A 24,761-nucleotide genomic window follows, 5' to 3' on the forward strand; every position below is an offset into this window, starting at 1 on the left:
GCTGAAATAGACAAGTGGGAGAAGATGAATGGATAAATGGATGAATGGCATTACAATTGAAATCACATTGTACCTTGTTCTAATTTTAACATTGCAGTAATCGATTACTTTGTAATTTCCTCCCAGTTTGCTATTTTACACTGTTTCTGGACAACACTTGTAGCTGTAATGTTAGTTTTGATAGATAAGTGCTATAAACTTGATTTCACACACACACGCACATATATATATATATATATATATGTGTGTGTGTGTGTGTGTGTGTGTGTGTGTTTCATTCTTCCTTGTTTCTTTTATGTAGTAATAATAATAATTATAATGGATTTCAAGGTAAGATAATTTCTGGATTTTGATCATAAGTATAATATAAATTTGCATTTCCAAGTTCTAACTGCACTTTTTCTTATTTTCCATATCATTATGATGAATAATGATAATACATGACATCACATTTACATAGGCCTTGTCATTATCATGTGTCGATACAATTGATCATCATGAGCAAAGTAAGGGGGCCTACTGACGTGATACTATACTGCCCCTCAGTGGCCAAAAGTCGGCACTACTTCACAGGCCAAGACAGCATTTTGCATCTTGCATAATTACAAGCTGTTTTATGTAAGAGTGTTGTGACGCATTTCTTTTTCGGGATAATAAAGAGTATAACATTTCCTATTCCACTACAACTGCTAATGATTACTACCGCTAATATTATTATTAACAATATTCAGATGTACACGTTTACTTTTATGAAACCTTTCAGGAAACAAGGCAATTGGAACAGCTTTCTGAAATATAGGAGGTTAAGTAGGTAAAAAGAAAATGTAGTGTAATGAACATATAAAGTGACAAATAAAAACTAGTCTTCACAAGTTCACTGTCTTTTGTTTGTAGGTTGGGCAAATTTAAGAGCAAATTCAGAAAATGAGAATTCATATCATGTTAACTACGAGCTACACTTCTTATTGCACTAGACCACACATGCACACACACTGACAAGGAAGCGAGTGCCACTCGATCATGCCGGACTTCATGTGCACATCCGGGTTCTTTTAGTATAAACAAGCCAGTGCACTCTTGCAACTGATGAGGACTCTTTTTTATTGTTAAAGCTCCACATTTTTACCCCAATAAGTCTTTAAAGTCTGTGCGTGTAACCTCTGTAACTCATATTTGTATTTATTTTATTTTTTCATTAACCTGTCATAAAACATGAAGTATACAAATAGAAACACTCGAGTATGGTTAAGATTTCCGAGTCTGCTTTACTCTTAAGATTATTAGCCAAACTTGGTTAATTGACCCGCTGACGTGCTATGTCCGTTCAGTCCGCCATAAGAGGTCATAATTCATCAGTAACACCAAGCGGGTAAGTTATCTGTGCATGCTGGCATGCAGAAAGCACGCTGGAAAAACGTGACCACGCCGCGAAACGCACAAAGCGATTCGGACCTATCAGAAGGCTCGGAACTACGCACGTTGGCAGTGGGCGGAGTCTCGGCTGTAGGTGCGGTGAAGAGGTTGAGCAGCTATTCGTGGACGTTGTAAAGGAAAATCTTTTGAGGTCGCAGCTCAAAATATCAGCTCAACAGTGAGGCAGACGGGTTATACGGAATCGAGAAGCGGTTATAACAGCTAAGTATTGATCTAGCTAACAGTAGGACGACGAATTTTACAATATTTCTGTTAGAAATTGTATTTTACATAACCAGCTTCCCTGGTATTCGCGGCACGGAACAGCCGGTCTTGCCACGGTGTCTTGTGGGTTTAGATTACAAGCCAGTTAAGTACTCTGTTATTGCGTTTGACTTAATTAATATCTGTAGAAAGCAGGCCCGCCCAGGAGTGTTAGCATATATTTATACGTTAATTTTTTCATCATTCAGAAAAACAAGTTATACAACGAGCCGCTCTACTTCTCCGCAGCACACCGGGTCCTAAAGCCCGCCGCGTTAGTTGTCATATTGCCGGAGCGCGCGCGTTGCCTCGAGCCCAAATGGTTCAGCAGCCAGCGGTTTCTACATTTTTCGACACTATGGAAAAAGCTCTGTTAGAGCAAGGATAATTATAAAAGTTGGACTGCGTTATTGAACCCCAAAAGGATTTCTTTTTCAAACCAATTTTTATTCAAGGTGATATTTTTTCTTCCTAAAAGAAACTGTGAGTGAGTAGTTGGGATAAAAGTCGAGTGAGCACCAAAAGACTGTTGACCTCTTTCAAAAAGGAAGAAAAGGACTCGTCCAGTTGAGTAATGGTCATTAATACGATCCACTGGTTCAGGAAGGGCTTGCGGCTCCACGACAACCCGTCGCTCAAGGAATCTCTGCTGGGAGCGGATACGGTCCGCTGCGTCTACATCCTCGACCCCTGGTTTGCGGGCTCTTCCAACGTTGGCATCAACAGGTGGAGGTGAGGGAAGCGTGAATTTAACCACGCGCTACCACACATGTAGCACAACAGGATGCATTAACAACAGCACAAGATAAAAACGGTTGCAAACGGCACATTTGTATCCATTTACATAACATATAGCATATATTGTTGTTTTGTGTATCTTTGTGACGGTTTCATGTCTCTTTCTGGCTGTTGTGTTTCCTAATGGCTGTAATAACATAGCAACAGGATATGCAGTACTTTGCAAAAGTCTTATATTTAGCTTCCAAGGAGCTAGATTATTTGTAATATTTTAAGTGGTCTTGTGAAATGTTCTCCATGCTTGCTGAAGATCTTTCAACATTTTTCTTGAGACTTTAGCTGCTTTTTCACCTATATTGAGTCCAGTCTTTGTACCTGACCAGGTCCCTAACTAAAGGGATGAACAAATGTTGTCTACAAATCACATACAACATGGCAACAAACCAGTTTTAAATTGTATTGTTTGTCATTTTGTTACTAGCAGGCTGTCACAAAAACACATAATTTGCTCTCATTTCTTTATTTGAATATTTAACAAATGCCTAAAATATAGTAAGATAACAGTTTGACAGGCATAAAAACCTATTCTTGTGCCAACAAGGTGATCCCCGAAGAGGTATTAACTGAAAATGTGTGGTATCTTGACATGGTGTGCATTGTGTCCTTAAAAAATTTGAGGAAATAGGACAAGCTCAGGACAAAAGAAGTTGTTTCAGGCCTAAAAAAAATAGTAGATAAACAGTATCTGAAAGTCACGTTCTTAAGGAACATGAAAAAAATCCAGCAAAGACATGACACATTTGATCCATCTACTCTTAACTGATGTCTTATCAGAAATGACCTCAGTCATTTGGCTGTCAAAAAGCCACTCTTAATAAGGAGAGGAAGCAGGGACAAAAGGCTGAGGTTTACCAAATTACACAAGAATTGAATTAAAAAGTAGTGGCAACAGGTCTGATGGAGTGATAAATCCAAATTTGAAATTTTTTCACACCATCATTGAAATGTACAGAGGTCAGGAGAGAGGTACAACCGTAAGTGTATACATCCATATGGAAAACATGTTTGAGATTCTCATGTGAGCTAGGCTGTGTTTCAGACAGTGGTGTTGGAGATCTTGTCAAAATTGATGGAATTATGAACCCAGAAAAATACAATCAAAATCTTTTTGGGAGAACTGTAAAAACCCCGATTACTTAAAGTAAGAGGAACAAGACTTTCTGCCAAAATCACAAAGTATGTAAGGAATAGCATGGCAAAGCATTGCCCAACTGGTTTTTATCTTGCATTTGAGGTCAAAGCTGTTACATTGTTTGAGATGTTGATTGCCAAGTTTTGTTTGTTTTTGCAAACAAAGAAAGCCTGGGTGTTTTCTAAATGAACCAAACAAAAAGAGGCCATGGAGCTGCTGCACTGTCACCTGAATTTTGACCTACATATACGAGGTATAGCAAAGTACAGCAAATTATGACATAAACTGTATATAAGGTCACTAACATATATTTGCACTCACTTACTTCATCTCATGTATTGTTCACTAAACTATAATCTTCACTAAGTTATCACTTTGAAACAAAACATCAAAACCAGGAGAAACGTCAATTATATCAGTTAGATCAGGCATAATGAATACTGACTACACACATAAATTATAACATTACGTTGTCCTTCAAAAGGTGACTAAGATCTCAGATGGGTAAACAGTATTTTCACCTCCCTGGTAAACTCTAATTATTCTTAAATGACTTTCAGCTGATGATATAATGTTAAACTGTTGTTTATAAAGTGGTTTATTGCACATCAGCAGATCTCAAACACTTTCATATTCAGTTTCTTTGACTCATTTCAGCACAAACCACATATACTAACTGGTTTGTGTTACATGGTTGTAGCATTGTGAATTACATTCGGATCAGTAAATATTTCCTCTGTAAAGATTAGACACATGAATGTACGGATCTCAGACAGAGCTGTAAATGCTAAATTGCTTTGAGCCGTTTCCACACGTGCACTGCATCTATGAACTTTGGTAGGACGCAAGTATTTGACCTAGTTGGTTTATTCGATATTTACCCAACCAGCTCCCTAATACAGGGTCAGTGTGATGCCAGATTATGATGGTGTAAGAATTAAGCATTGGGTGTGAAGAGAGAGGGAATTCAGCCTGTGCAAAGACTCTGGAGATGCATTTGTGTGTATACCTCCTATGTGATGAAGTTGTTTGTAGGTTAAATGTCTGCTGGTTGAGAAGCTGTTGTGAACAGGAAGGCTGTGACAGCAGAGTTCACCACAAAGAGGAAGAAGTGAGAAAATAAAAAACATCAAAGTTTAAAACATTGTTTTCTCACTTCACAAATGTGTAACAAAAAATGGCTGCCTCACAGAATTTTCACTGCTTTTAACACTTCACTACAGTGAAGTTCTTTGTATATTATAGCTTCTGTTCTCTCACATTACTGCCTGTTTCACATCTTGACACTCACCTCAAATATCATAAACGTGGATCTGCAAGCTACCAAGATACTCTCAATAATCTGGCGCATTTACTTCTAGCAAGTGGGGGTCATGTATCCTCCCTTCTGTATCTTCTGTCCAGGCAGCTCTATTGCCTAAACCACACTGAATATTATCAGTTGTGTGAATGCATCTTAGCACACTATTTCCTGCTGTGTTCCACATGTGGGAAAGGATCTTAAGCATCTTCATATTCTCTTGAGGTTTGCCGTTTTTAGTCTGAACTGTTCGGACTAAACTTTAGATGCTAAAAATGCACTTTAGATGGCTGTTTTATTTTTGCATATTTCTTGGCTTTTCTTAAAATGACATAAGACTATATAGTGTCTACTTTTGACCCTATAGTCCCACATTTCTAAAGATTTTATGATGAAGAATTTTATGTAACTGACATTTCATGACCTCCAGACTGTCAGCATGTGTCTCCGATTGTTTCACAACCAAGATAGTAGCAGGCTGCTTGTGTCTAGTGACACAAAGAAGTATATAAAGCTTTACAGGGTCATGTGTTGGAGATAAGTGCGTGGACCGTTGACTTTAATGGTCTGATACCCAATGGCTGACAGTTTTCTGGAAAATTCCCTAGTAAAAACAAACAGTTGGGATCCTTTTTACTTATATGTTCAGTAGAACTCAGCTTCCTGCTTCTGTATAGAAAATGCAGCATCTCACTTGGCAGTTTTTATGGTCTACAGGCAGGTGCTGGATGAATGAAAGTACCCCTGAGGTTTAAAGTACAGTAGGGGTCTCCCTTTGTGTTTTATGTTTCTGTTCCCGTCGTGAGCTTTGGTTTGCGTTGCAGTCCCATGCCGTCTCTTAAAGAGAAGGGGAGCATAAAAGTCGGGCCAGTTATGAGCATCCATATTGTTATGCTTCTGCAGTTATGTAACAGCAGCCTGGGCTGACGCAGAGCCCACGCAGTTCACTCAGCATGCCCTGATTCATTCCTTTTATTTAATTTTTTTATGCACAAATCAGACATGTAACATGGTGTAAGACCAGAATCTCTTATTTGTAGTCCAAAAACTCACCTGGTGAAAATAGAGCTTGGGTGAAATATATTAATTATTCTCCCAGTACAAATAAAGCATAAAGGAAATGCCTAGTTCAGATTTGTTGACCCATGTTTCCAAAAAGCTAATAACTTATTTGACTGAATTTGCTGAATTCAAAGATGGCATATACTGCTTTGTTTCAATCGTGTCACTGTACTGCTGTGCTTCTGGTTTTTATATCTCAGTAAACTTTACTCAAAGTTAAACCAAGCAAAGGTCCAAAATATGAGGGCGCTGTAAAAATCTCCCTGTAGCCTGCAGCTGCTATAACTGGCACCTGTTTCTGCACTTTTTTTTTTTATCATTTGAATTGCCTGCTAAAGAGCGAGCACTCCCTTTTCTTGAGATGTAGGCGGTGATCCTCAGTGATTAAGGTAGGCCAATGCCAGATGACATAATCATTATAACTTTCCCTCCTTTCCACCAGCGACAGGCATAGCATAAGTAGGTCAGTGTGTTAGGAAGAAAAAAAACCTATCCATTTCTCTCTTCCTTTTGACCTACTTCTGCACGCCTGCTTCTGCAAAAGACCCAACTCTGGTGTGGCACACTGCTTTGAACACTAATCCCAACAAAGCTGCATCCATCTGATATCCATTTTCAGATCTGTTTAAGCTAGTTGAAATTCTCATGCTGGGTGGCCCATGATTATGAAGGTTCATTTGGTTGAAATTCTTGTGGAGTTGTTTGAAAAATAGGACAGATGTAGGAGTGAAAATAATGAAAAACCGGTATGAATGGATTTCGTTTAACACCGAATCCAGCACAGCTCTGTCTCTGTTTGAATACCATAGATGAACATAGCTTAAGGACTCTGAGTAGTCTGAGTCTAGCTTTGCAGAATCAAACTGTCTTCACAGGTCAGGAGAGCAAAGCAGCTGGCATAGGAAATGACCTTGGACTGGCAGGAATAATCTGGTTCAAGATGTAGGAAGTCTGTTAGCTGTGCTGTAGCTCACACTCAACAAAGACACCACTATTGTAGCTAGTCTTAAACAACAATTCACTCTTATCATTAATGAAGTTTCAGTTGCTTTGTGTCACACTGATATGATATTATCATTTCTCAAAGCACTGTTAAAGCTTGAATAAAAACTTGCGAAAGCAATGTATTTCCTGTGTCAAATTGTTATCAACATATAATGACATTATCCACGATTTGTCTCGGCAGAGTTTCTGACCTTGCCAGAGTGAATCATTTGCTTGGTGCTACGAGGAGTGCGGTGTACAGAGAGGCCTTAATCTAAAAAAAAAAGAAAAAAGTTAATGTTCCCATGAATACATGAAATTGCCGATCTCCTGGCTCTAGGCTTACTTTCCTGTTTCAGCCAGTACCCACAAAGTTGACCCCCCATGTCATATATAATACATAAAGAATAAAAAAAAAATACGTTTAGGAAAACAAATTTTGGAGTTTCAGAAGAACCGTAATACACAGACAAATGAATAGATTTAACAATTAATAAATACCATCCATCCATTTATTTCTGGCCGCCTATCCAGTAGTCTTAGCGGAGATACCCAGAGTTCCCTGTAAGTTAATACCTGTATTTCTGTTTACTGTTAGTTTGGGGACATTTGTTTACATATTTTTCGGCTTTGATCCTATGTTGCGGTTATGCAGTTAAAATGTCTTCCTTATTTACCATAAAACCTTAAAACCCACACCCCTTGTGTTCTTTACATGACAATAGATTAGGTCAGGTGCCTGGCTGAATAATATTTGCAAAGTATTTAAGCTTTAATAATAATGAAAACTACATAAAGTTCACTAGAAGCCCTTACCTGGCTGTCTTATCAGTAAAAGACATAATTAGACCGGAATGATACAGGAAGCATCCACCTACAAATTTTGTTACCTATAGCAACAGAACGGGAAGCACCACATTACTGCCGCTTTGTGTTTACATGTGTGTGTACCTGTGGGTGTGTGTTCTGATGCTTACAGTTGGTATTTTTTTATTTTGGAGAACATATAAAAACAGAAGCAAATTATACTATAGTTCAGTTATTGCACTGTTGTTAAACCAATAAAATGTTAATGCTGGTTCATACTTCCACCAGTTAGGTCAGCACATTGTATTTAAATGATGGCTGACGTTGCATACAGAGATGATTAAACTCATGGATGAGGGTTGGTCAACTCATGCACCGTCTGCATGATTCAGCCTTGAGTGTGTGTTCAGCCTTGGCTTTTTTTTTTTTTTTTAATTAAGGGACACTTGATATGAAGAGATATTGTGCTTTAGCTAAACAGTCCTGTTTTACCCCACAGTTTGTCCCACACTGGTGTACATTTGCTAATCTTACATGTCTTGTTTTTGTTACTTAAAGAAATAACATTTTACATTTTATCAACGTGGGCTATGTAGAGCAAGGACAGTAAATTTGAACTTGGAAAAACAAGAACGTAATAATAATCTGCTATGACAATAGTGGAATAAGTCTTGTCAAACTTTGTTCATGCAAAGTGGAGGTGAAATTATGTGGGGGACCAAAAACTGCCAAAATCAAAAATTAGTAAAGAAATGCCTTAATAGGAAAAAAAAAACTGATATGCCATTAAATTGATATAAATAATATTCTGAAATAATAGGATTCTAGATATATATTGGCATTAATCTATTTGTACAAATATGTAATTTCCCCATTATAACTATTTATTAGTTTTATTCCTTCTGAGAGACAAAGGTCCAAACATAATTTAATTAAGGAATAGCTCAATAAATGATTGAATAAACGCATTTAAAACTGAATAACTGATATAAAAAAAAAATCTAGTTTAAAAGTCAGATGAAAAATGTCAGTTATAGCATATATTTATGTATTTTTGGTGTTGAAGGGATATTTTTAGAGTTTGCATGACAGGATATGTACATGCAACAAGCAAATACATCACACATCAACTTCAGTTAATTTACACATTTTTTTATATGTAGGCAGATAAGAAAAGATAAGTTTTTCCTTAGTGTGCAAATCAGATTCAAGTTGAGTAGAGCTTAAAGGTCTTTTATTACATAGGATATATCTTCAATAAAGTGCAATAAAAATAGATAATTTCATGTAATTTGGTCATTGACTTCAAATCTTCAGTATATAAGATGTTTGGTATGTCTTAGTCAATTGGTAATTTAGAAAAAAAGATTTTGAAGGAGTGGTCTCATTTAATTCAGCTGTATAAAAATGTCAAAGAGCAAAGTGAATGGAAACTTCTACTCTTTTAAGGGCATTTTACCTTTTGCCTGTATAAGCTAAAATCAATAGTTGTACTCCCTAATCAAACTCCTTCATCATGCAGTGACTGATATTGTAGCATCTTTATGAACATTGACACAGATTTCCTTGTCATCTGCAGGTTCTTATTGCAGAGTCTTGAGGACTTGGACTCCAGCCTCCGTAAGCTCAACTCTCGTCTGTTTGTGATCCGAGGCCAACCCACTGATGTCTTTCCCAGACTTTTCAAGGTGAAACTTGAATCTGATTTAAGCTGCACAACCAACAGTGCCTCAAACATTTTGTGTGAATCCTAAACATTCTACGATTTACTCCTTTTTTCCAGGAGTGGAAAATTACTCGTCTGTCATATGAATACGACTCTGAGCCCTTTGGGAAAGAGCGAGATGCAGCTATTAAGAAGCTGGCCTCTGAGGCTGGAGTTGAGGTGACAGTTCGCATCTCCCACACACTCTATGAACTGGACAAGTAAGTTATTATCACACCTTACCACAACAAACAGTGCTGTCATATTGTTCTTTGTCCTGAGCAAGTTTTTTTTATGAATCTGTTTCTGATCTTTGCATCTGCAGGATCATAGAGTTAAATGGGGGTCAGTCTCCCCTCACCTACAAGCGGTTCCAGACTCTCATCAGTCGTATGGACCCTGTGGAGGTGCCTGCGGAGTCCATCACTGCTGAGATAATGGGGAAATGCACTACCCCTCTGTCTGAAGATCATGATGAGAAGTTTGGGGTCCCCTCCCTGGAGGAACTCGGTAAGGTCTAAATTATGTAATGAAATGTAATTGTAATAAGTAATTTTCATTTGTGGAAAAAAGCAGCACTACTAGTAGCCGTCTAAAGCTGAGTTTCCACCAGAGATTGTTAGACCCAGCAGCTGTTACTGTATTTACATACAGTCTGTGCAGCAAACATAAACTGCATGTAAATGATGGACGTAATTGCAGGTGTGTCTTAAATTGGATCAGATTAACTCTTACTCACCACCAAGATGGACGCATGCATTAGGGACAATTCCAAGTTGGAGGCTTTATACCAGACCTCACTAATTAATAATTCATATAGTAACATGTCCATCTTTTATATACAGATTATGATGCCAAGGGTAGAATAGGAGTCCTGTGTCAGACTTTACACATAGCTGCTGATTTGAGGAAAGAGTTGTCAGATATTAATCTAACTGTAGTAAGAAAATATGACTGAGCAGATGTTATCTGCTCAAATCAACATTAGTAGTGAGTTATTAGATTTACCTGGGTTTTCTGTAGCTTTTTAAACTTATTTCTAGTAGTAGTGAATAACTTTTTCATTCTGTTTTTATGTCTAAAATTAGTTAGGGGTAATATCTTCCTTAGCAGTTCATGTTTAAAAATGTCTTAAAAACACAAAAATATATTTTCTCAGCAGTTATAAAGAAAACTAGTGAAACTTCTGGGGCTTGAGCATAATCTGCATTTAAACACATAACATGGACATGGACATGCCCTATTTTTGGCCTTCATATATGGATTCATATATTACTTGTTGTATTTCTTCATAAAAAAACACAGGACACTGTCCTGTTGCATTACTGATTACTCTTGCCTTTTTTGTTGTTTCTTTTGTATTTTTTTTGTTCATTTATCTATAAAAATTTAATAAACAGAATTATAAAAAAAATAAAACAAAAAATGATCAAGGACAGGAATAAAAAGCCCTCTTTAAATAAATCTACCTACACATGTAGTTAACCCTCTTGTTGTGTTGGTTTGCCCTCTTCTGGTCATAATGAAGATTACTAAAATGGTATAAACTGCACATATTCTTTTCAGGGAATTAAAAATATATGAAAAATGATAATATGTGAGTTTTAATTTGACCCCTGCAGGTTTTGATATTGAAGGCCTGTCCTCAGCTGTGTGGCCAGGAGGAGAGACTGAAGCTCTCACACGACTTGAGAGGCACTTGGAGAGGAAGGTCAGGCAAATCGAGCAGAGAATTTTTGTTAAATCATTTTTTATTTTAGTACAATCCCACTGCTCTGTCATTTAAAATGAGTTTCGCTGTGATACAAGTCTCAGGTTTTCATGTGATTGTTCCTATCAGGCATGGGTGGCAAACTTTGAACGTCCTAGAATGAACGCCAACTCACTGCTTGCCAGCCCCACAGGCCTCAGCCCCTACCTGCGCTTCGGCTGCCTCTCCTGCCGTCTCTTCTACTTTAAGCTTACTGACCTCTACAGGAAGGTAAGTGTGTAGGAATATACTTAATTAATTACACTTAAAAAATTGGGTTTCTAATTATCTTTGAAGTCTTTAAATAAGGATATGAAGGATATGTTCCACAAGAACCCAACCTGATGTGTAAATCAGATTCAAAACTGTGAACAAAGTCATCCTCTTGACAACCAGAATTACAGTTGTCATATGACAATGGTCGTCCTGGTCAGAATTTACATCATGTTGCAGGATTAAAAGCAGACTGGGTGAGAAACCTTCAGATAGGGCAGATGCAATCAACCATGAATGTCTTTTATTTCCTCTAGATCAGGGGTCACCATTTCATTTTCCCAAGGGGCCACATGAGAAACTACAATTGTAGTGGAGGGTTACACCAACAAACTGCACTTGGTTCTGCTCAATATTAATTTGATCTCTTTATAAGCTTATTAGTGCAGCCCCTCCCACAAAAGTCCCATTTTCTCATGTGTCCCATTGTGAAAATTATTTGCCATCAATCCTGTTGACAAAGCGCTCTATTTACATATTCTTGGCCCAGCTCAGCTAAACTGTTAGCAACTTTTGACTTTTAGGGTGGATTAAAGCACACCGCTGTGCTTTATGGAAAAGGTGATAAGGATTTGTAACACAAGAAAAACAATCGATAGTCATAATATCTTAACCATCTTGTTTGATCTTTCTAAAAATGGATGGCCTGAATTAAAATGAAAATGAAAATGTGATTAATCTCCCAACCTTGTTAGGAGAGTAAAACATTGTTTGAACTGAAGTGTGAACAGAAGACGCTGTAATTAAGGTAATTTTTCTTTCACGCTCAGGGGGAGAAGGTTTCCAGCATATCTTCTCCTTGTATTAATAGGAACTTTTTTTTACTGATAAAATGATTAATATATTGAAATAATTTTCTCATAAAACAGCTGTTGAAAAAGAAAATTAACCAGGTCATCATACATCTTGGTGAATGTAGTAATTAAAACCAGTATGCATATCAGAGTCAAGTGCAGATTTTTGATGCTGTGGTGGATTATCCATCTGTCAATCAATCCATTGTCTGCAGTTTATCAGGGTTTGGGTGACAGGGACAGCAGTCTGAAGCAGAGCAATCAGACTTCCCTCACCGTGCCCACCTCCTCCAGCTCATTGGGGGGAGACACAGAGTTGTACTTGGCTAGCTGCGAGATATAATCTCTCCAGTGAGTCCTGGGACTGCCCTGGAAACAATAGCGCTACTCCAAGTCCCCATTCTTGGTGTAATATTTAAGTGTAAACTATTACTGTATTTATTTATTTATTTATTTATTTTCGATTAAATATAAGAAAAAAGATGAAGGATTTTTGTCCCTTTTTACATGTTTCATTTTTAGACACTTTACCTCACAGGGAGGAATCGAAAACACTGACTCAGATCTGAGTGCAAGAGACAGGGATTTACTATATGGTTGCAGTGGGGCTGACTGAAGGCCGTGGCTGGTATTAGCAGGCTGCGATTTGGCTGATTGTTGAGTAAGTTAAGTGGTGCTGCACTGAGCTGGAATCTTTTTAGGCATGCTGGTGAGTTTGGTATGCGTATCACCAGGCTGAGAGCATCATTGGTGGAAAGCTTTTGGGGGTACAGTCTGATGGCAGAACAGGAGATGACCGAGTGGCAAGGCCAGACACCCACACACACACCAATTGTCTACAAAATGGGGCCCATAACAGATATGAGTAATGGAAAAAACCCAACACAAGGAGTGAGTCATGGAAGGTACACCCAGTACTGTGACATCAGATATATTTGCAGGGGTGATTTAATGCTCTGGCTGTTTATTTTGCCATGTAATGATTCACAGTTTATTCTGTAATGAGGTGAATTAACCAGTACTGCCTCCCTCTTGAATTTTTTCGTTGTATGTTTGGACTCAAGTGCTTATATGTAAATGAGCTAAAGTAATATAGTGGTTTAGTCTTTATCTTTTATCACATTACCTACTACTACCACTACTACTACTACTACTACTTCTACTACTAGTACTACTTACTGCATTTCGTTGCCCTGTACCTGTGCATGTGCAATGACAATAAAGTTGTCATTGCACATTATAATAATAATAATTTTCCTTTAAAAAAAACAAAAAAAACCCCTCCTGCGTAATATACAGCTGGTATAGTCAAATCTCTGACTGCCTCAGACAGTAACGTGTCTTTCTCCTACTTGACAAGGTGAAGAAGAACAGCTCCCCTCCTCTCTCGCTCTACGGTCAGCTGCTTTGGCGTGAGTTCTTTTACACAGCGGCCACCAACAACCCCTGCTTCGACAAGATGGAGAGTAACCCCATCTGCGTTCAGATACCCTGGGACCGCAACCCCGAAGCACTGGCCAAGTGGGCAGAAGGCCGCACCGGCTTCCCCTGGATTGATGCCATCATGACCCAGCTGAGGCAGGAAGGCTGGATCCACCACCTGGCTAGGCATGCTGTGGCCTGTTTCCTGACAAGAGGAGACCTGTGGATTAGCTGGGAGGAGGGAATGAAGGTAGACAGTGTCCTACTATTGTTCTGATGGGAGTAATGCTAGTATCTGGTTTCTATTTAATTCATACCAAACACCACTTGGGGAGTTTAAAAATAGAATATAAGTTTACTTGCTTGCATCCAAAATTAGTTTTTTGCTTTTAGAAGCTACTGTTTATAGTGAGTAATGGACTACTTAATACATTTATGCGTTTTTTTTTTTTCTTCATGAACATTTAACAAACGAAAGCCCTGAAAAGCCCAAATGGTTCTTCACTGAGGAGCTGAAAACAGACTGTATGTACAAGGAGGCTATAGCTTCCTCGTCTAATAATCTAAAATTATGCACAAACGTCTGAGACTTGTATTCTTCTTCTGGTTGCAAATACAAGACTGAACCCTACCCTATGGGGGTATTTTTGAAAGTGATACCATCTACTGAATATCTCAGATGAGTTTGAATATTGGTGCCCTAGACCTGTAGGTCAAGGTCAGAGGTCAAGTTTTCTAAAAATGTGTGTACACAAAAAGATATCAACTAGAAATTTATACCATAAGTGCCAATATTGTTGTGTTAGTAAAAAATACTGGCACCTATTTAATAGTATTTTATTTTATTTACATAATGAGTGCCGCTCCTTTCAAGACACAGTGGCATTTTTAAATTAATAGCCATTATTATTATTCCCAGTAAATATTAAATATTCTAAGCACCTTGTGGCAATAAATAGCTGATCAGCATAATCAGCTGCTTCTTTAGTAAGTCACTAATCCTCAGCATTAACTGTAATGGAACTGTAATGAACTGCAGCCCGTTAGTCTCTGCTCTGCTCTAGCAGCACAGCAACCAGAAAACAGAGCAGGAGACAGATTATCGTCTCCAGCTGCAGTCCAAATGCGGCATGAAATCCTCTCTGTCGGAGCAGCTAATTGACATCAGGGAACTGTATATATTTAATCAGAAATTTACCCACAGTCATTTTTTTGTCATACTCAAACACTTGACTCATTTGTTGTTAACCATCTCAGCAGGACCAAATATTGCTTCCCAGTCGATCTGAGATGTTTTTGATTGTGTGTTCAGGTGTTTGAGGAGCTGCTGCTGGATGCAGACTGGAGTGTGAATGCAGGCAGCTGGATGTGGCTCTCCTGCAGCTCTTTCTTCCAGCAGTTCTTCCACTGCTACTGCCCTGTGGGTTTCGGCCGCCGCACAGACCCCAACGGAGATTACATACGGTAGGGTTGCATCTGTCAAAACATCTGTACTTGAAAATTTTTGCAAGAGCAGTAAAAATTTACAATGCAGGAGTAAATCTAAGGCTTTTATCATGTAAAATTAAATCCATAAAAAAACATTTTAGTGAAAATTCTTGTGACACACATTATCTCACTTAGTAAACAGACACAACCAAGCAATAAAATGTGTGCCTACTCAAAAATAAGGTATCAGAGGAGTCTGTGTTTGAGAGATTTCCATCTAACATTTGGGTGGTTAATTCCACCATAGCAGTTGACGCTTTTCCTGGAAATTAATTATCCCACTCACATGCCAACTAAACCTCTTCATCTCTCCGCTCAGCCGCTACCTGCCCATTCTGAGGGGATTTCCAGCCAAGTATATTTATGATCCCTGGAACGCTCCAGAGGTTGTGCAGAAGGCAGCCAAATGTATTATTGGAGTACATTATCCAAAGCCTATGGTGCACCATGCAGAGGCCAGCCGTCTCAACATCGAGCGAATGAAACAGATCTACCAGCAGCTCTCCTGTTACAGAGGCCTCGGTAAGGATGCAGATACAGCATTATTAAAATTAAAATGAAGAAAGATCAACTGATGGATCACAAGCAGTGATTTGCAGTTAGATTTTTTCAGAACAAGTCTTTCCTTGTTTTTAATATTTTTCAACACAACTGAAACTGCTACTTTGGTGTCATTTGCAATCCTTTGGTCCATGTCACACACTCTGCTCCATCAGCTTTCCAATAACAGACTGAACCCCACAAATATCTCTGAAGTGGAGGTATTAGGCTTTTCCTTGCTTTCTGTCATGTATACACTTCTACAGTGATGGATGCTCATATTAAAAGCTCAACGAGGCTGGGATGTGTAAATAATCCCAGTAATGCCACATCTTGACATCTCTATGGTGTCACTGAGAGTGGATATCTTTCATAAGTCCCACCCACTTCTGTTCAAAGCTTTTAATTTGGATGGGCAGCACCAAAGCGCAATAAGAACTATTAGACATTGTTAATCATACAAAGCTGCTCTCCTAGACCTAAGATTAAAATTATAAAGCTGGAAATGAAAATACCTGATTCACTTAAAAATAAATAAATAAATGCCTTATTTTGGACTGTAGTCAGTGATTTTAAAATGTCTCAAAAGTAGTAATGAAAAAAAACTCAAAGTCAGCATAAATATCTACAAATGAGGTATTTAAACCATATACATTTTCAGTGTTTTAATTTGGTGTTTTTAATATTATTGTTTGTGTATGTTTTGGACTAACTCTGTAACTCTCTGTGTCTTCAGGTCTTTTGGCTACAGTTCCATCTGGCTCTAATGGCAACGGAAATGGAAATGGAAACGCTGAGGCATCCTCAGATTCGATGCGATTCTCTGAGACTTCACGTGATGCTGCAGCTCCATCTAGTAAGTGGCACAGAGACCCACTCCTCCTCTGACACTTCAAACTTGTGGATGTTTCATGACTTCCTGTGTAGCCTCTGGCAGTGAACTCTTTGAAGAAGACCTGTTTGTTCTTTTATTTATTTCTCAGCCTATCAGATGCCAGTTCACTCCCAGGGAGACTGGCAAAGTGGTGTCATGATGTACGTGCAGGGGGATCCGCAAACCAGCGTCGGCATGCACCAACATGGTGGGGACTAACTACCCGTGCACCTTCACTTGATTATCCACTTGATGCTTATCATTTTCCTGTGTGTGCCGCTTTTACTGGTGCTATAACTGGACTGTATCACTGATTATCTCAGTTTCCAGGTTTTTTTTTTATTGTAGACTCTACATTTTTATGAGTCTAAACAACAAGACAGTTAGTTTTAGTTGCAGCTGACCATCACCCATCTGTCATTCTAAGAAAAATAATCTGCTCACCCTGCAGGATATTTTCCTTCAATAACAGGCGTGCTGATTAGCTGGGAAGCTTTGGCTCTTTGCTACCCAGAGAAAAGCCATTGAACATGACTGTGCTAAATTTCACACACCATTAAGAAGAGAGCAGTGGTCCCTTTAAGTCTAAATTTAGTAGAAAAGTAAAAGGACTTCCTCCTGACACAACCAGCTGATTTAAACTCCAAACTTTGTTGTTATGAGGTGGCGATGCTTATCACTGCCCCTACACCTTCATAACACGTGGAAGTACATTTGTTTGTGTTGATTTGTTGTCAGGTCTACATGGAGTGGATGGACATGCAGTGAGTGTTGTTAGGTTAACTGGTGATTGTAAATTGCCCTTAGGTTTGAATGTGAGTTGCTGGGATAGAGTCAGTCTATTAGTGGAAGACAATGGATGGATATTTGAACATATAGCAGGTGTTTGCACAATGGTTTTATAGTGTAGTGGTTTGATCTCAGGAGGAGACACAAGTGCCTCTGGGGCATCCAGCGTTAAAGAATGCAGCATACCCACCGTGGTGACCCCTGGTAAATAAAGTAAATAAGGGAGCACCTGAAAGCAGCTTTTTTTTAAAAAAAAAAAAAGGATTCCAGTTGATTGGACAATATGAAACCGGTCCCCAAGTGGAACGAGTTTTGCGTACTTTATGTGCTTCATGCATTAACTGCATCCTTTCATGCATCTTCTTCAGTGTTTCGCTGCTAATCCTTGAATCTTAATTGAAGTTCCAGGTTACGCTGCCAGTACCAGTATGATGTGTTACACTCAAGGCACGCAGCAGAATCCTGGTCCTGTAATTCAAAAAGGTGCGAGTGAAACATTTCACTGATTGATGATGATTTCTTTTATTAATCTTTCTTAACTGGTTGAAAAACTTGAGTCCCAGTCCTGTGTTTGACCATCACTGCACGCCACCCCTAAAAGAGTGTTTTCATTTTAAGCCATGTTTTTGTATTTAGTCGAAATTTATAGTTTCATGGTTTATTGAAATGTGCTCTTATGTTTTTTTAGGGCCTGAACACCACCCCACCACTCAGACCAGTGGCAAACGACACAGTGAGGACTCTGGGAATAGCAAAAGTTCCAAAGTCCAGAGACAGAGCATCCACTAAAGAGGTCAGTTGCAGTCTCACACATTATTATTATTATATAAAACACATACAAGATGTACTTTAGTGAGCAGCATTCAGAGAGGTGGGTCAGAAATAGGAATTTTATTCCTTGTTTTTAATAATACGGTGAAACGTACTGACTGTCAGTCCTTGTTTTCACTGCTTCTGCCAGTAGAAACCATCTGAACAAGGCAGGCATGAGCCAAACCTTTTCAGTATTTTTATCAGCCGTTCCTGCCTTTATAATCCACAATATCCACACAATGAGATACACAAATTTTAAGTCAGTAATTAATAGCAGTTTACTAACCACTGTTAAGAGGAACTCTGAAGTGATGTAATTGCCAGCCAGAGGTTTAAATGCAGCACCACCTCATGTTGCTTTCATTTCCTTGTAGTCATGTTTCAGCCTCTTTATTTTATGTTTTGCTTTGCTGTGGATTTAACTGAAACAGCTGCTACCATTGTGATTGTGAGTTCAGATGAGAGGAAGATAGTTGAGTGTTTGTTGACATGGCTGATTTTTTTTTTATCAGTGTTTATGTTCTTTAAATGCCGGATTCCCAGTGTTCCGTTCATTCGTCGATCAAACAGCAGACACACATCTGGACCAGTAACAGTACACCTACTTCACTCAGAGTTCCTGTAATGCAGTAAATATTTGTATGGTCTCAAAGCACCTAATTTCAGCAGATTACCCTCACTCACCTCAGGTCATGTGACAGGAAAAGTTGTAGGTCAGATTCTCAATGTTTTGTTTTCCTTAACATGTAATGTTGGAATGTTTTTCAGTGCGCTGAAAAAGTCAGCACTGAAGGAGTTAAATGTATTTTCAGAAATGTCTGAACATGCCACTTATTGTTCTTTCTTCTGTTGCAGGTGTTTCAATCATATCGCGAACACAGCCAAAACTAAACGGACGCTAAAATAGACTCAAATATTTTTTACAGCACTACAATGCACGAACACACCTTCAGGACGGGCATCCCCACCTGTCACAAAACATGTTTCTCAACTTAATCGGACTGAATATTATTACAGTGTGGGCCAGCCAGTGATGTTACACTGTGCTCCTGTTTGGGTTAATAATGCCGAGACTAGAGTCTTTGTGTATATAATGAATTTGCTAAAAGCAGCTCACATACAACGTGTACATATTTGGATATTGTATGTGTGTTTTCTCTCTTTGTGTAGCCATAGACCCGTTGATATATTTTTGATATGAGAATTCATTGTGGATTGATCGTTCTTTTGGGGAAATTTTCAATAAAAAGAAATGCATTTTTAGACCTTCCATTAAAAACATAAATGGTCAGAAATGTCTGCTAATGCACCCGAGTTTTTAAAGTTTTTCCACATTGAGCCCATCGAGTGTAAATGTCAGCAAAAATCCTTTCTGTGTTTCAGTACTAGTGGACTCGTTTTATTCCTTCAAACTTCTATATGACACAAACCATCATGTTATTGCCCTCGTCTGTGTTTATTGAGAAAAGGTGAGAGGACTACAGAGCCTGCATATTCCTGGTGTGCCACCCCACCACCCATATACTCTCTAATAAATGTACCACTGGAGAGAAATGCTTCACTTGCTTCTTGTTCCTTCTCAATGTGCTTGTTTAATTAAAACAGCTTCAAATATACAAATAGTTTCAGTCTTTTCTTTGTAACTCAAAAGTCAGAGTTCAATCTTTGAGAAAAATTTGCAGTTTCCAAATGTAATCAGCCCTTTCTAGATTTGTAGGTTTTCATTCAAGTTGATACACATTACAATGGTACCTTCAAAAGCAACGCAATTGGCTGGATGACCTATTGTAGTGTCTAAGAATAATTTTAGAGATCTTAATATATTCCACCGGCTTTAGTGTGATGCCTTTAGTTATCAAACCTGAGGCTCAGTCATTAAACAAGTTAAATAACTATTTGCGGCGAAGCAGAAGATGAAAAACAGGCACAACATTTCAGTCTCGACCACGTAGAGCAATTAAAGTAGCATTATTCAGTACAGACACTGGAAAAATCCCCCTGCCACTTCATAGACCTGTACACAAAGCAACCCGGTAATAGAGCTGTTTTACATTATTATATTAAAGTTTTTCAAACCATTTATTATGCAGACTCAGCACAGTGCATAGTTGTTATAAGAGGAGGTTGGGGATCCATAATTGATAAAGAGTATTAAGACATGTTGGCTGCTGTTGGGTTTTTGGGGGGTTTTGTTTGTTTGTTTGGTGTACCCAATAAAGTGGCCAGTGAGTGTACTTTGTCAATGTTCTCACTACAGGTACAGTATTAGATTTATATGTGGCTTTATTTGGTAGCCAGTAAAAGTCTGACCTACTGAACCCGCGGCCCAGACACTGCATAGGGCATAAGTGTAGTCTCACAGCAGGAGAGGTGAATACACTGGACTACCACTTTCTCTACACTCACACTGGTGCATATCAGTGCAACCACTGTGGACTTTGTATTAGTGAGCTGGCAGGTTAAAGACCATCTGATGTTGGCTTCAATGTCCATCTAATGCTGTTTTAATCTTGGAGGTAATTTATCCAAATATCACAAGGTGGACCACATCCTGACCACTCCCCTTACAGCCACAACGAAAATGCTTGATTTTCCAAACAAGCATACAACCTTTTATCCTCACTTCCATGTCCCACCCTCCCTTTCTTTTTCCACTGGTTGTCAAATGGTACCAGCGGTATCTGGTAGGCCTGCATGCCACGGCCTGTGCTTCACTATCAATGAACAATTAAAGAAAAAAAAGAAGTCTTCGCCTTCCCTCAAAAGAGCAAAAAAAAAACAAAAAAATCACCAAAATAGTAAAAACACTTTTTAAATAATTTATTTTCTCATGCATAAAATGGTTTTGTTTGGCCAGAGAAAAATGAATGGTCTTCTGTTAAGGCAAAGAATCTGTCACCATACTTAACTACTACACCACCTATCACACATATCCTCCAAAGGAGACACACCTGTGATATCTATTTCAAAATCCTACATCGCCTTGTTCTCAAGTTATTGCATTCACAAGATTTTCAGAAAATTTGACCTCTAACCTTGAGGCCACTGAATAGACTTTATAGATACATCTGTGGTATCGATTTGAAGCTCCTACTTGGCCTCATTCTTGAGTTATTACATACACAAACTTGCATCAGCCTTTTACAGCTGAGGATTAAAAACCGTACAGACTCTGTGCTGCAGTTAAAGTCTTCTCTCAGAGAAGAAAAGCAGCTGTTTCACACACACAACAGGCACTTCCCAAACTGGAAACTTTTACAGATAGTGTCATATTTCCTGAACAGTCTTCAGCCTTTTGTGGGATTTTAATTTGCCTGGCTTTTCTTATTTTCCTTGCACAAAGCTGAAGCAGTAAACCACATTTCATAACAAGGTGCGCACCGACACTCAATCCTCAGCAGATTTCAGAGGAGCCACAGGGTTGAAGAGTGGCCTCTGCTGCCTGAGCTGCAGCTTGCCATAACTCGCCTCAAAGTCCTTCTTTGTTCCCACAATAACGGCCAGGCTGCCGGAGCGAATGTCGTATCCGTAGGAGGCTAGTTTCTGGATACGATACAGCACGATCTGCGTGGTGAGCTCGAGTACATTTGGAGATTCCTTCACCTGATCCATCGTCACTCCCGCATCCATCAGCCCCTGAAACCGCCCCAATAAGGTGGGCAAGGAGTAGTACAAGACGGCAGGGCAGCGGATCACTACTTGCTTAAGTTCGTCTTTAGAGCAGCAGAGAGCCGCTTCGATGTAGTCCATCGCCCGTTGCATGTCCTCAGGCTTCAGCTCTGCGATGGAGGCTCTGAGGCTGGAGACCAGGCTGAGGAGCTCCTCCGTGGTGAACCCCTCCTCCCTCAGGAAGCCCAGACTGTCCCTCCAAGCCTCAGCTGGTCGCAGCAGAATGTAAGGGTTCTGGCTGAGAAGCTTCTGCAGCCAGACACGTAGGTTCCTCTCCTCTCCACCCAGGTCGAGGTAGATCTCCCTCAGCGTGTGGATGACCTCCTGGTTGCGCTCCACAGGCTGACTGAAGCTCTGCGGGGCACTGGCCATCAGCTTGCTGATGATCCTCTTGCTAAGGCGAAGGTTCTGGAGGTACAGGATGTTGGCCCGCTGGTTACCGTGGTGAGTAAGTGTAAAAAAGGAGGCTGGGAACTTTTCAATGATGTTCATCAACTGACGTTTGCTGGGACAAACAGACAACCAGAGGTCTCGCTGCGTGGCGACGTCCTCTGGGCGACACAGGATAGCCTCAGGGTGAGTTTCCAGGATGTGGGTGATAGCCGTTGTGTCTGCACCCATGTCTCTCAGCAGGTCAGCGGTCTCAGAGACATACGCAGAGCACTCAGACAGAACCCAGCCTCTGAACTTGCGGACCTTTCGAATGTCCACTGAAAGCTCATAAAGGGAGTCCACTGTGCGCTGGTTTTCCACTCTTTTGCTGGGAGAGGTATCAGTGGAGGTGGAGGCTGAAGGAGGTAGGAGCAGCTTCACCCTCTGTGAGCAGGTGTACAGGGTGGCAGAGGTGATGCGAAGCATTGCTAAAGAGTGTAGTGGATCTGTGCAGAACAAATGAGAAAAAGCACAAAAAATTACAATTTTTACACACCGAGATGAAAGATGTGCTCCATGATGCATTACAGAGGATTTGCAGCGTTCGTGTCATGTACCACTTATGACTGCCCGTCACAAGATTCATACTGTCAGCTGCCAATCAGGTGATTTTCCTCATTCAGTTAACTCACTTGCTCTGAAAATACTGAAAAATAACAGCAACAACTTTCTTGAGCCTATGCTGACTTTTTCATCACAAATATTACATTGAGAATCACCAGACACTGCACAAAAGGATATTATAGTAAAATTTTGTGATATGCTGAGTCGTCGGCTTTATCACATTTAATCAACTGCAGATAACAAAAGTTAAACTATATCCAATCAGTCTGATACTGGTCTGTCATCAGTGTGATATCAGTCTGCACTTGAATGCAGTCAAGTTGGCAATAACATGCAGTCTGTTTCTGGACACCGAAACTGAGACATGGTCAAAAATCTGTTGCTGTCCACAATGACAGAAACAGACAGACACATTCAGCAGTTGTTGGTCCTGTGTATCCCTGTATCGCAACAATATCGCCATACAAAATATGCACCTTACCATTAATGATGACTATGAAGACCAGCAAATATTTATAGTTAGGAGGCTCAACTTGGACACTTTTTGTTATTTTTAATATTCAGAAAACGCCAAAAACAAAAACAAAACAAATAAAAAAAAACACTCAAACAACTCATAACTTCACCACGTGTCTCACCTTGTGACCTTATGGGGACAGAACTGATTTTACATGAAAATAATTACTTAAAAACCACTGAAATACATTGTAACACATTAAAAATCCCAAACAAACAACATTTAATTTAAAACATATAAATCCACCTTTGTGTATTTATGCTGCACGACACTGAAACCATTGCATAAAGTTGCATAAACCCAACAGGGCACGGTGTTGTCCCGACTGCTGCCGCGCACACGTGATGCTGCGTGTTGTGTTATGTATTAAACAGCATGGACTGCAGACGGATCACAGCCTGCCACGACTGCACACGGACACAAAGCGCCGGCAGACCTAAATACAGATGCTACAGAGCCCGTTGGAGCGGCTTTTTACATAAAAGCGAAGAAAAAGACGAGTTAATTTACCCGTTTGTGAGTCTGTAGCCGCAGAACCCCGCTCGTCACACCCACTGCTCTGCTTTCATAACATCACAGCAGCCGTTGGGCGGAGTCACAGGGCTTGGCGCATGGGAGACACGTGACTGCCTGCAGCCTATAGCAAGAGTGGAAATGTACTACAGCTCTTTTTCCTTCTTCTGACTAGTCGTATTTCAAACTCACAATACAGGATAAAACAAAAAAGATAAGCTGAAATTTTTTTTTACAGAAACTAAAACAGAAAACTACGGAAGCTTGTTTGGAGATTAAAAAAAATTGTGTAACTATCAAAACATTTCATATTTTTATCTAATAAATAAAAAATAGTTAAAGTTATTTATTAGTTATTTTATCAAAAATGTGAGTTACGAAGTCAAAAATGTAACAGTGACTCGATTTTTTTTATATCTATCTATCTATATATATATATATATATATATATATATATATATATATACACATGTGTGTGTGTGTGTGTGTGTGTGTGTGTGTGTGTGCGTGTGTGTGTGTATACATTAAATGGGAATCTGCAGACCCAGGCTGTACATTCACTGCCATGATAGGTGTGTGTGTGTGTACCTTTGTTATACACACGCTTAGATAAAGTGGAGCTGTATATCCTTATAACCTAACTATTAAGCTGGCAAAAAACAAAAAAGTCAGCCATAAGTCTGTAATCATTTTGTTAGGGTTAGGGTGATCTGCACATTTATACCAAGAATATATATGTTCTTCCGTTTTGTTATAATTTCTGAATCTGTTAATCTGATTCCATACAGTATTACCTCAACAGAGGTCTGTGAATCTTACAAGAGGCTCATTTAACTGTACTGCATTATTTTAACCACA

The 24,761-nt window shown here is 39.2% G+C and overlaps 2 protein-coding genes across 3 annotated transcripts; one reads left to right on the forward strand and one right to left on the reverse strand.

Annotated features, from left to right (window-relative positions):
- The first annotated feature begins 1,491 nt into the window (after window positions 1-1,491).
- LOC101475237 (cryptochrome-1) lies at window positions 1,492-19,828 on the forward strand. 2 transcript variants are annotated; one of them, XM_012918367.4, is made up of 14 exons: window positions 1,492-2,409; window positions 9,340-9,448; window positions 9,544-9,686; window positions 9,791-9,975; window positions 11,088-11,176; window positions 11,306-11,446; window positions 13,643-13,954; window positions 15,017-15,168; window positions 15,512-15,714; window positions 16,469-16,588; window positions 16,716-16,814; window positions 17,798-17,878; window positions 18,084-18,188; window positions 19,064-19,828. In XM_012918367.4, exons 1-13 carry the CDS (start codon window positions 2,252-2,254, stop codon window positions 18,182-18,184), a joined length of 1,893 nt encoding a protein of 630 aa, XP_012773821.2. In that variant the 5' UTR covers window positions 1,492-2,251; the 3' UTR covers window positions 18,185-18,188; window positions 19,064-19,828. The 2 variants fall into 2 exon arrangements, with proteins under 2 accessions (XP_012773821.2, XP_004548499.2); XM_004548442.4 differs by lacking the exon at window positions 17,798-17,878.
- A 1,185-nt stretch (window positions 19,829-21,013) lies between these two features.
- LOC101474947 (transcription termination factor 2, mitochondrial) lies at window positions 21,014-24,003 on the reverse strand. Its single transcript, XM_004548440.4, has 2 exons — window positions 23,901-24,003; window positions 21,014-22,755 (listed from the first exon to the last, which is right to left on the reverse strand). The coding sequence occupies exon 2, from the start codon at window positions 22,733-22,735 to the stop codon at window positions 21,596-21,598; it is 1,140 nt and encodes a 379-aa protein (XP_004548497.1). The 5' UTR covers window positions 22,736-22,755; window positions 23,901-24,003; the 3' UTR covers window positions 21,014-21,595.
- Window positions 24,004-24,761: the final 758 nt, after the last annotated feature.

Source organism: Maylandia zebra, linkage group LG17, assembly GCF_041146795.1.
Source record: "Maylandia zebra isolate NMK-2024a linkage group LG17, Mzebra_GT3a, whole genome shotgun sequence".
NCBI lineage: Eukaryota > Metazoa > Chordata > Actinopteri > Cichliformes > Cichlidae > Maylandia > Maylandia zebra.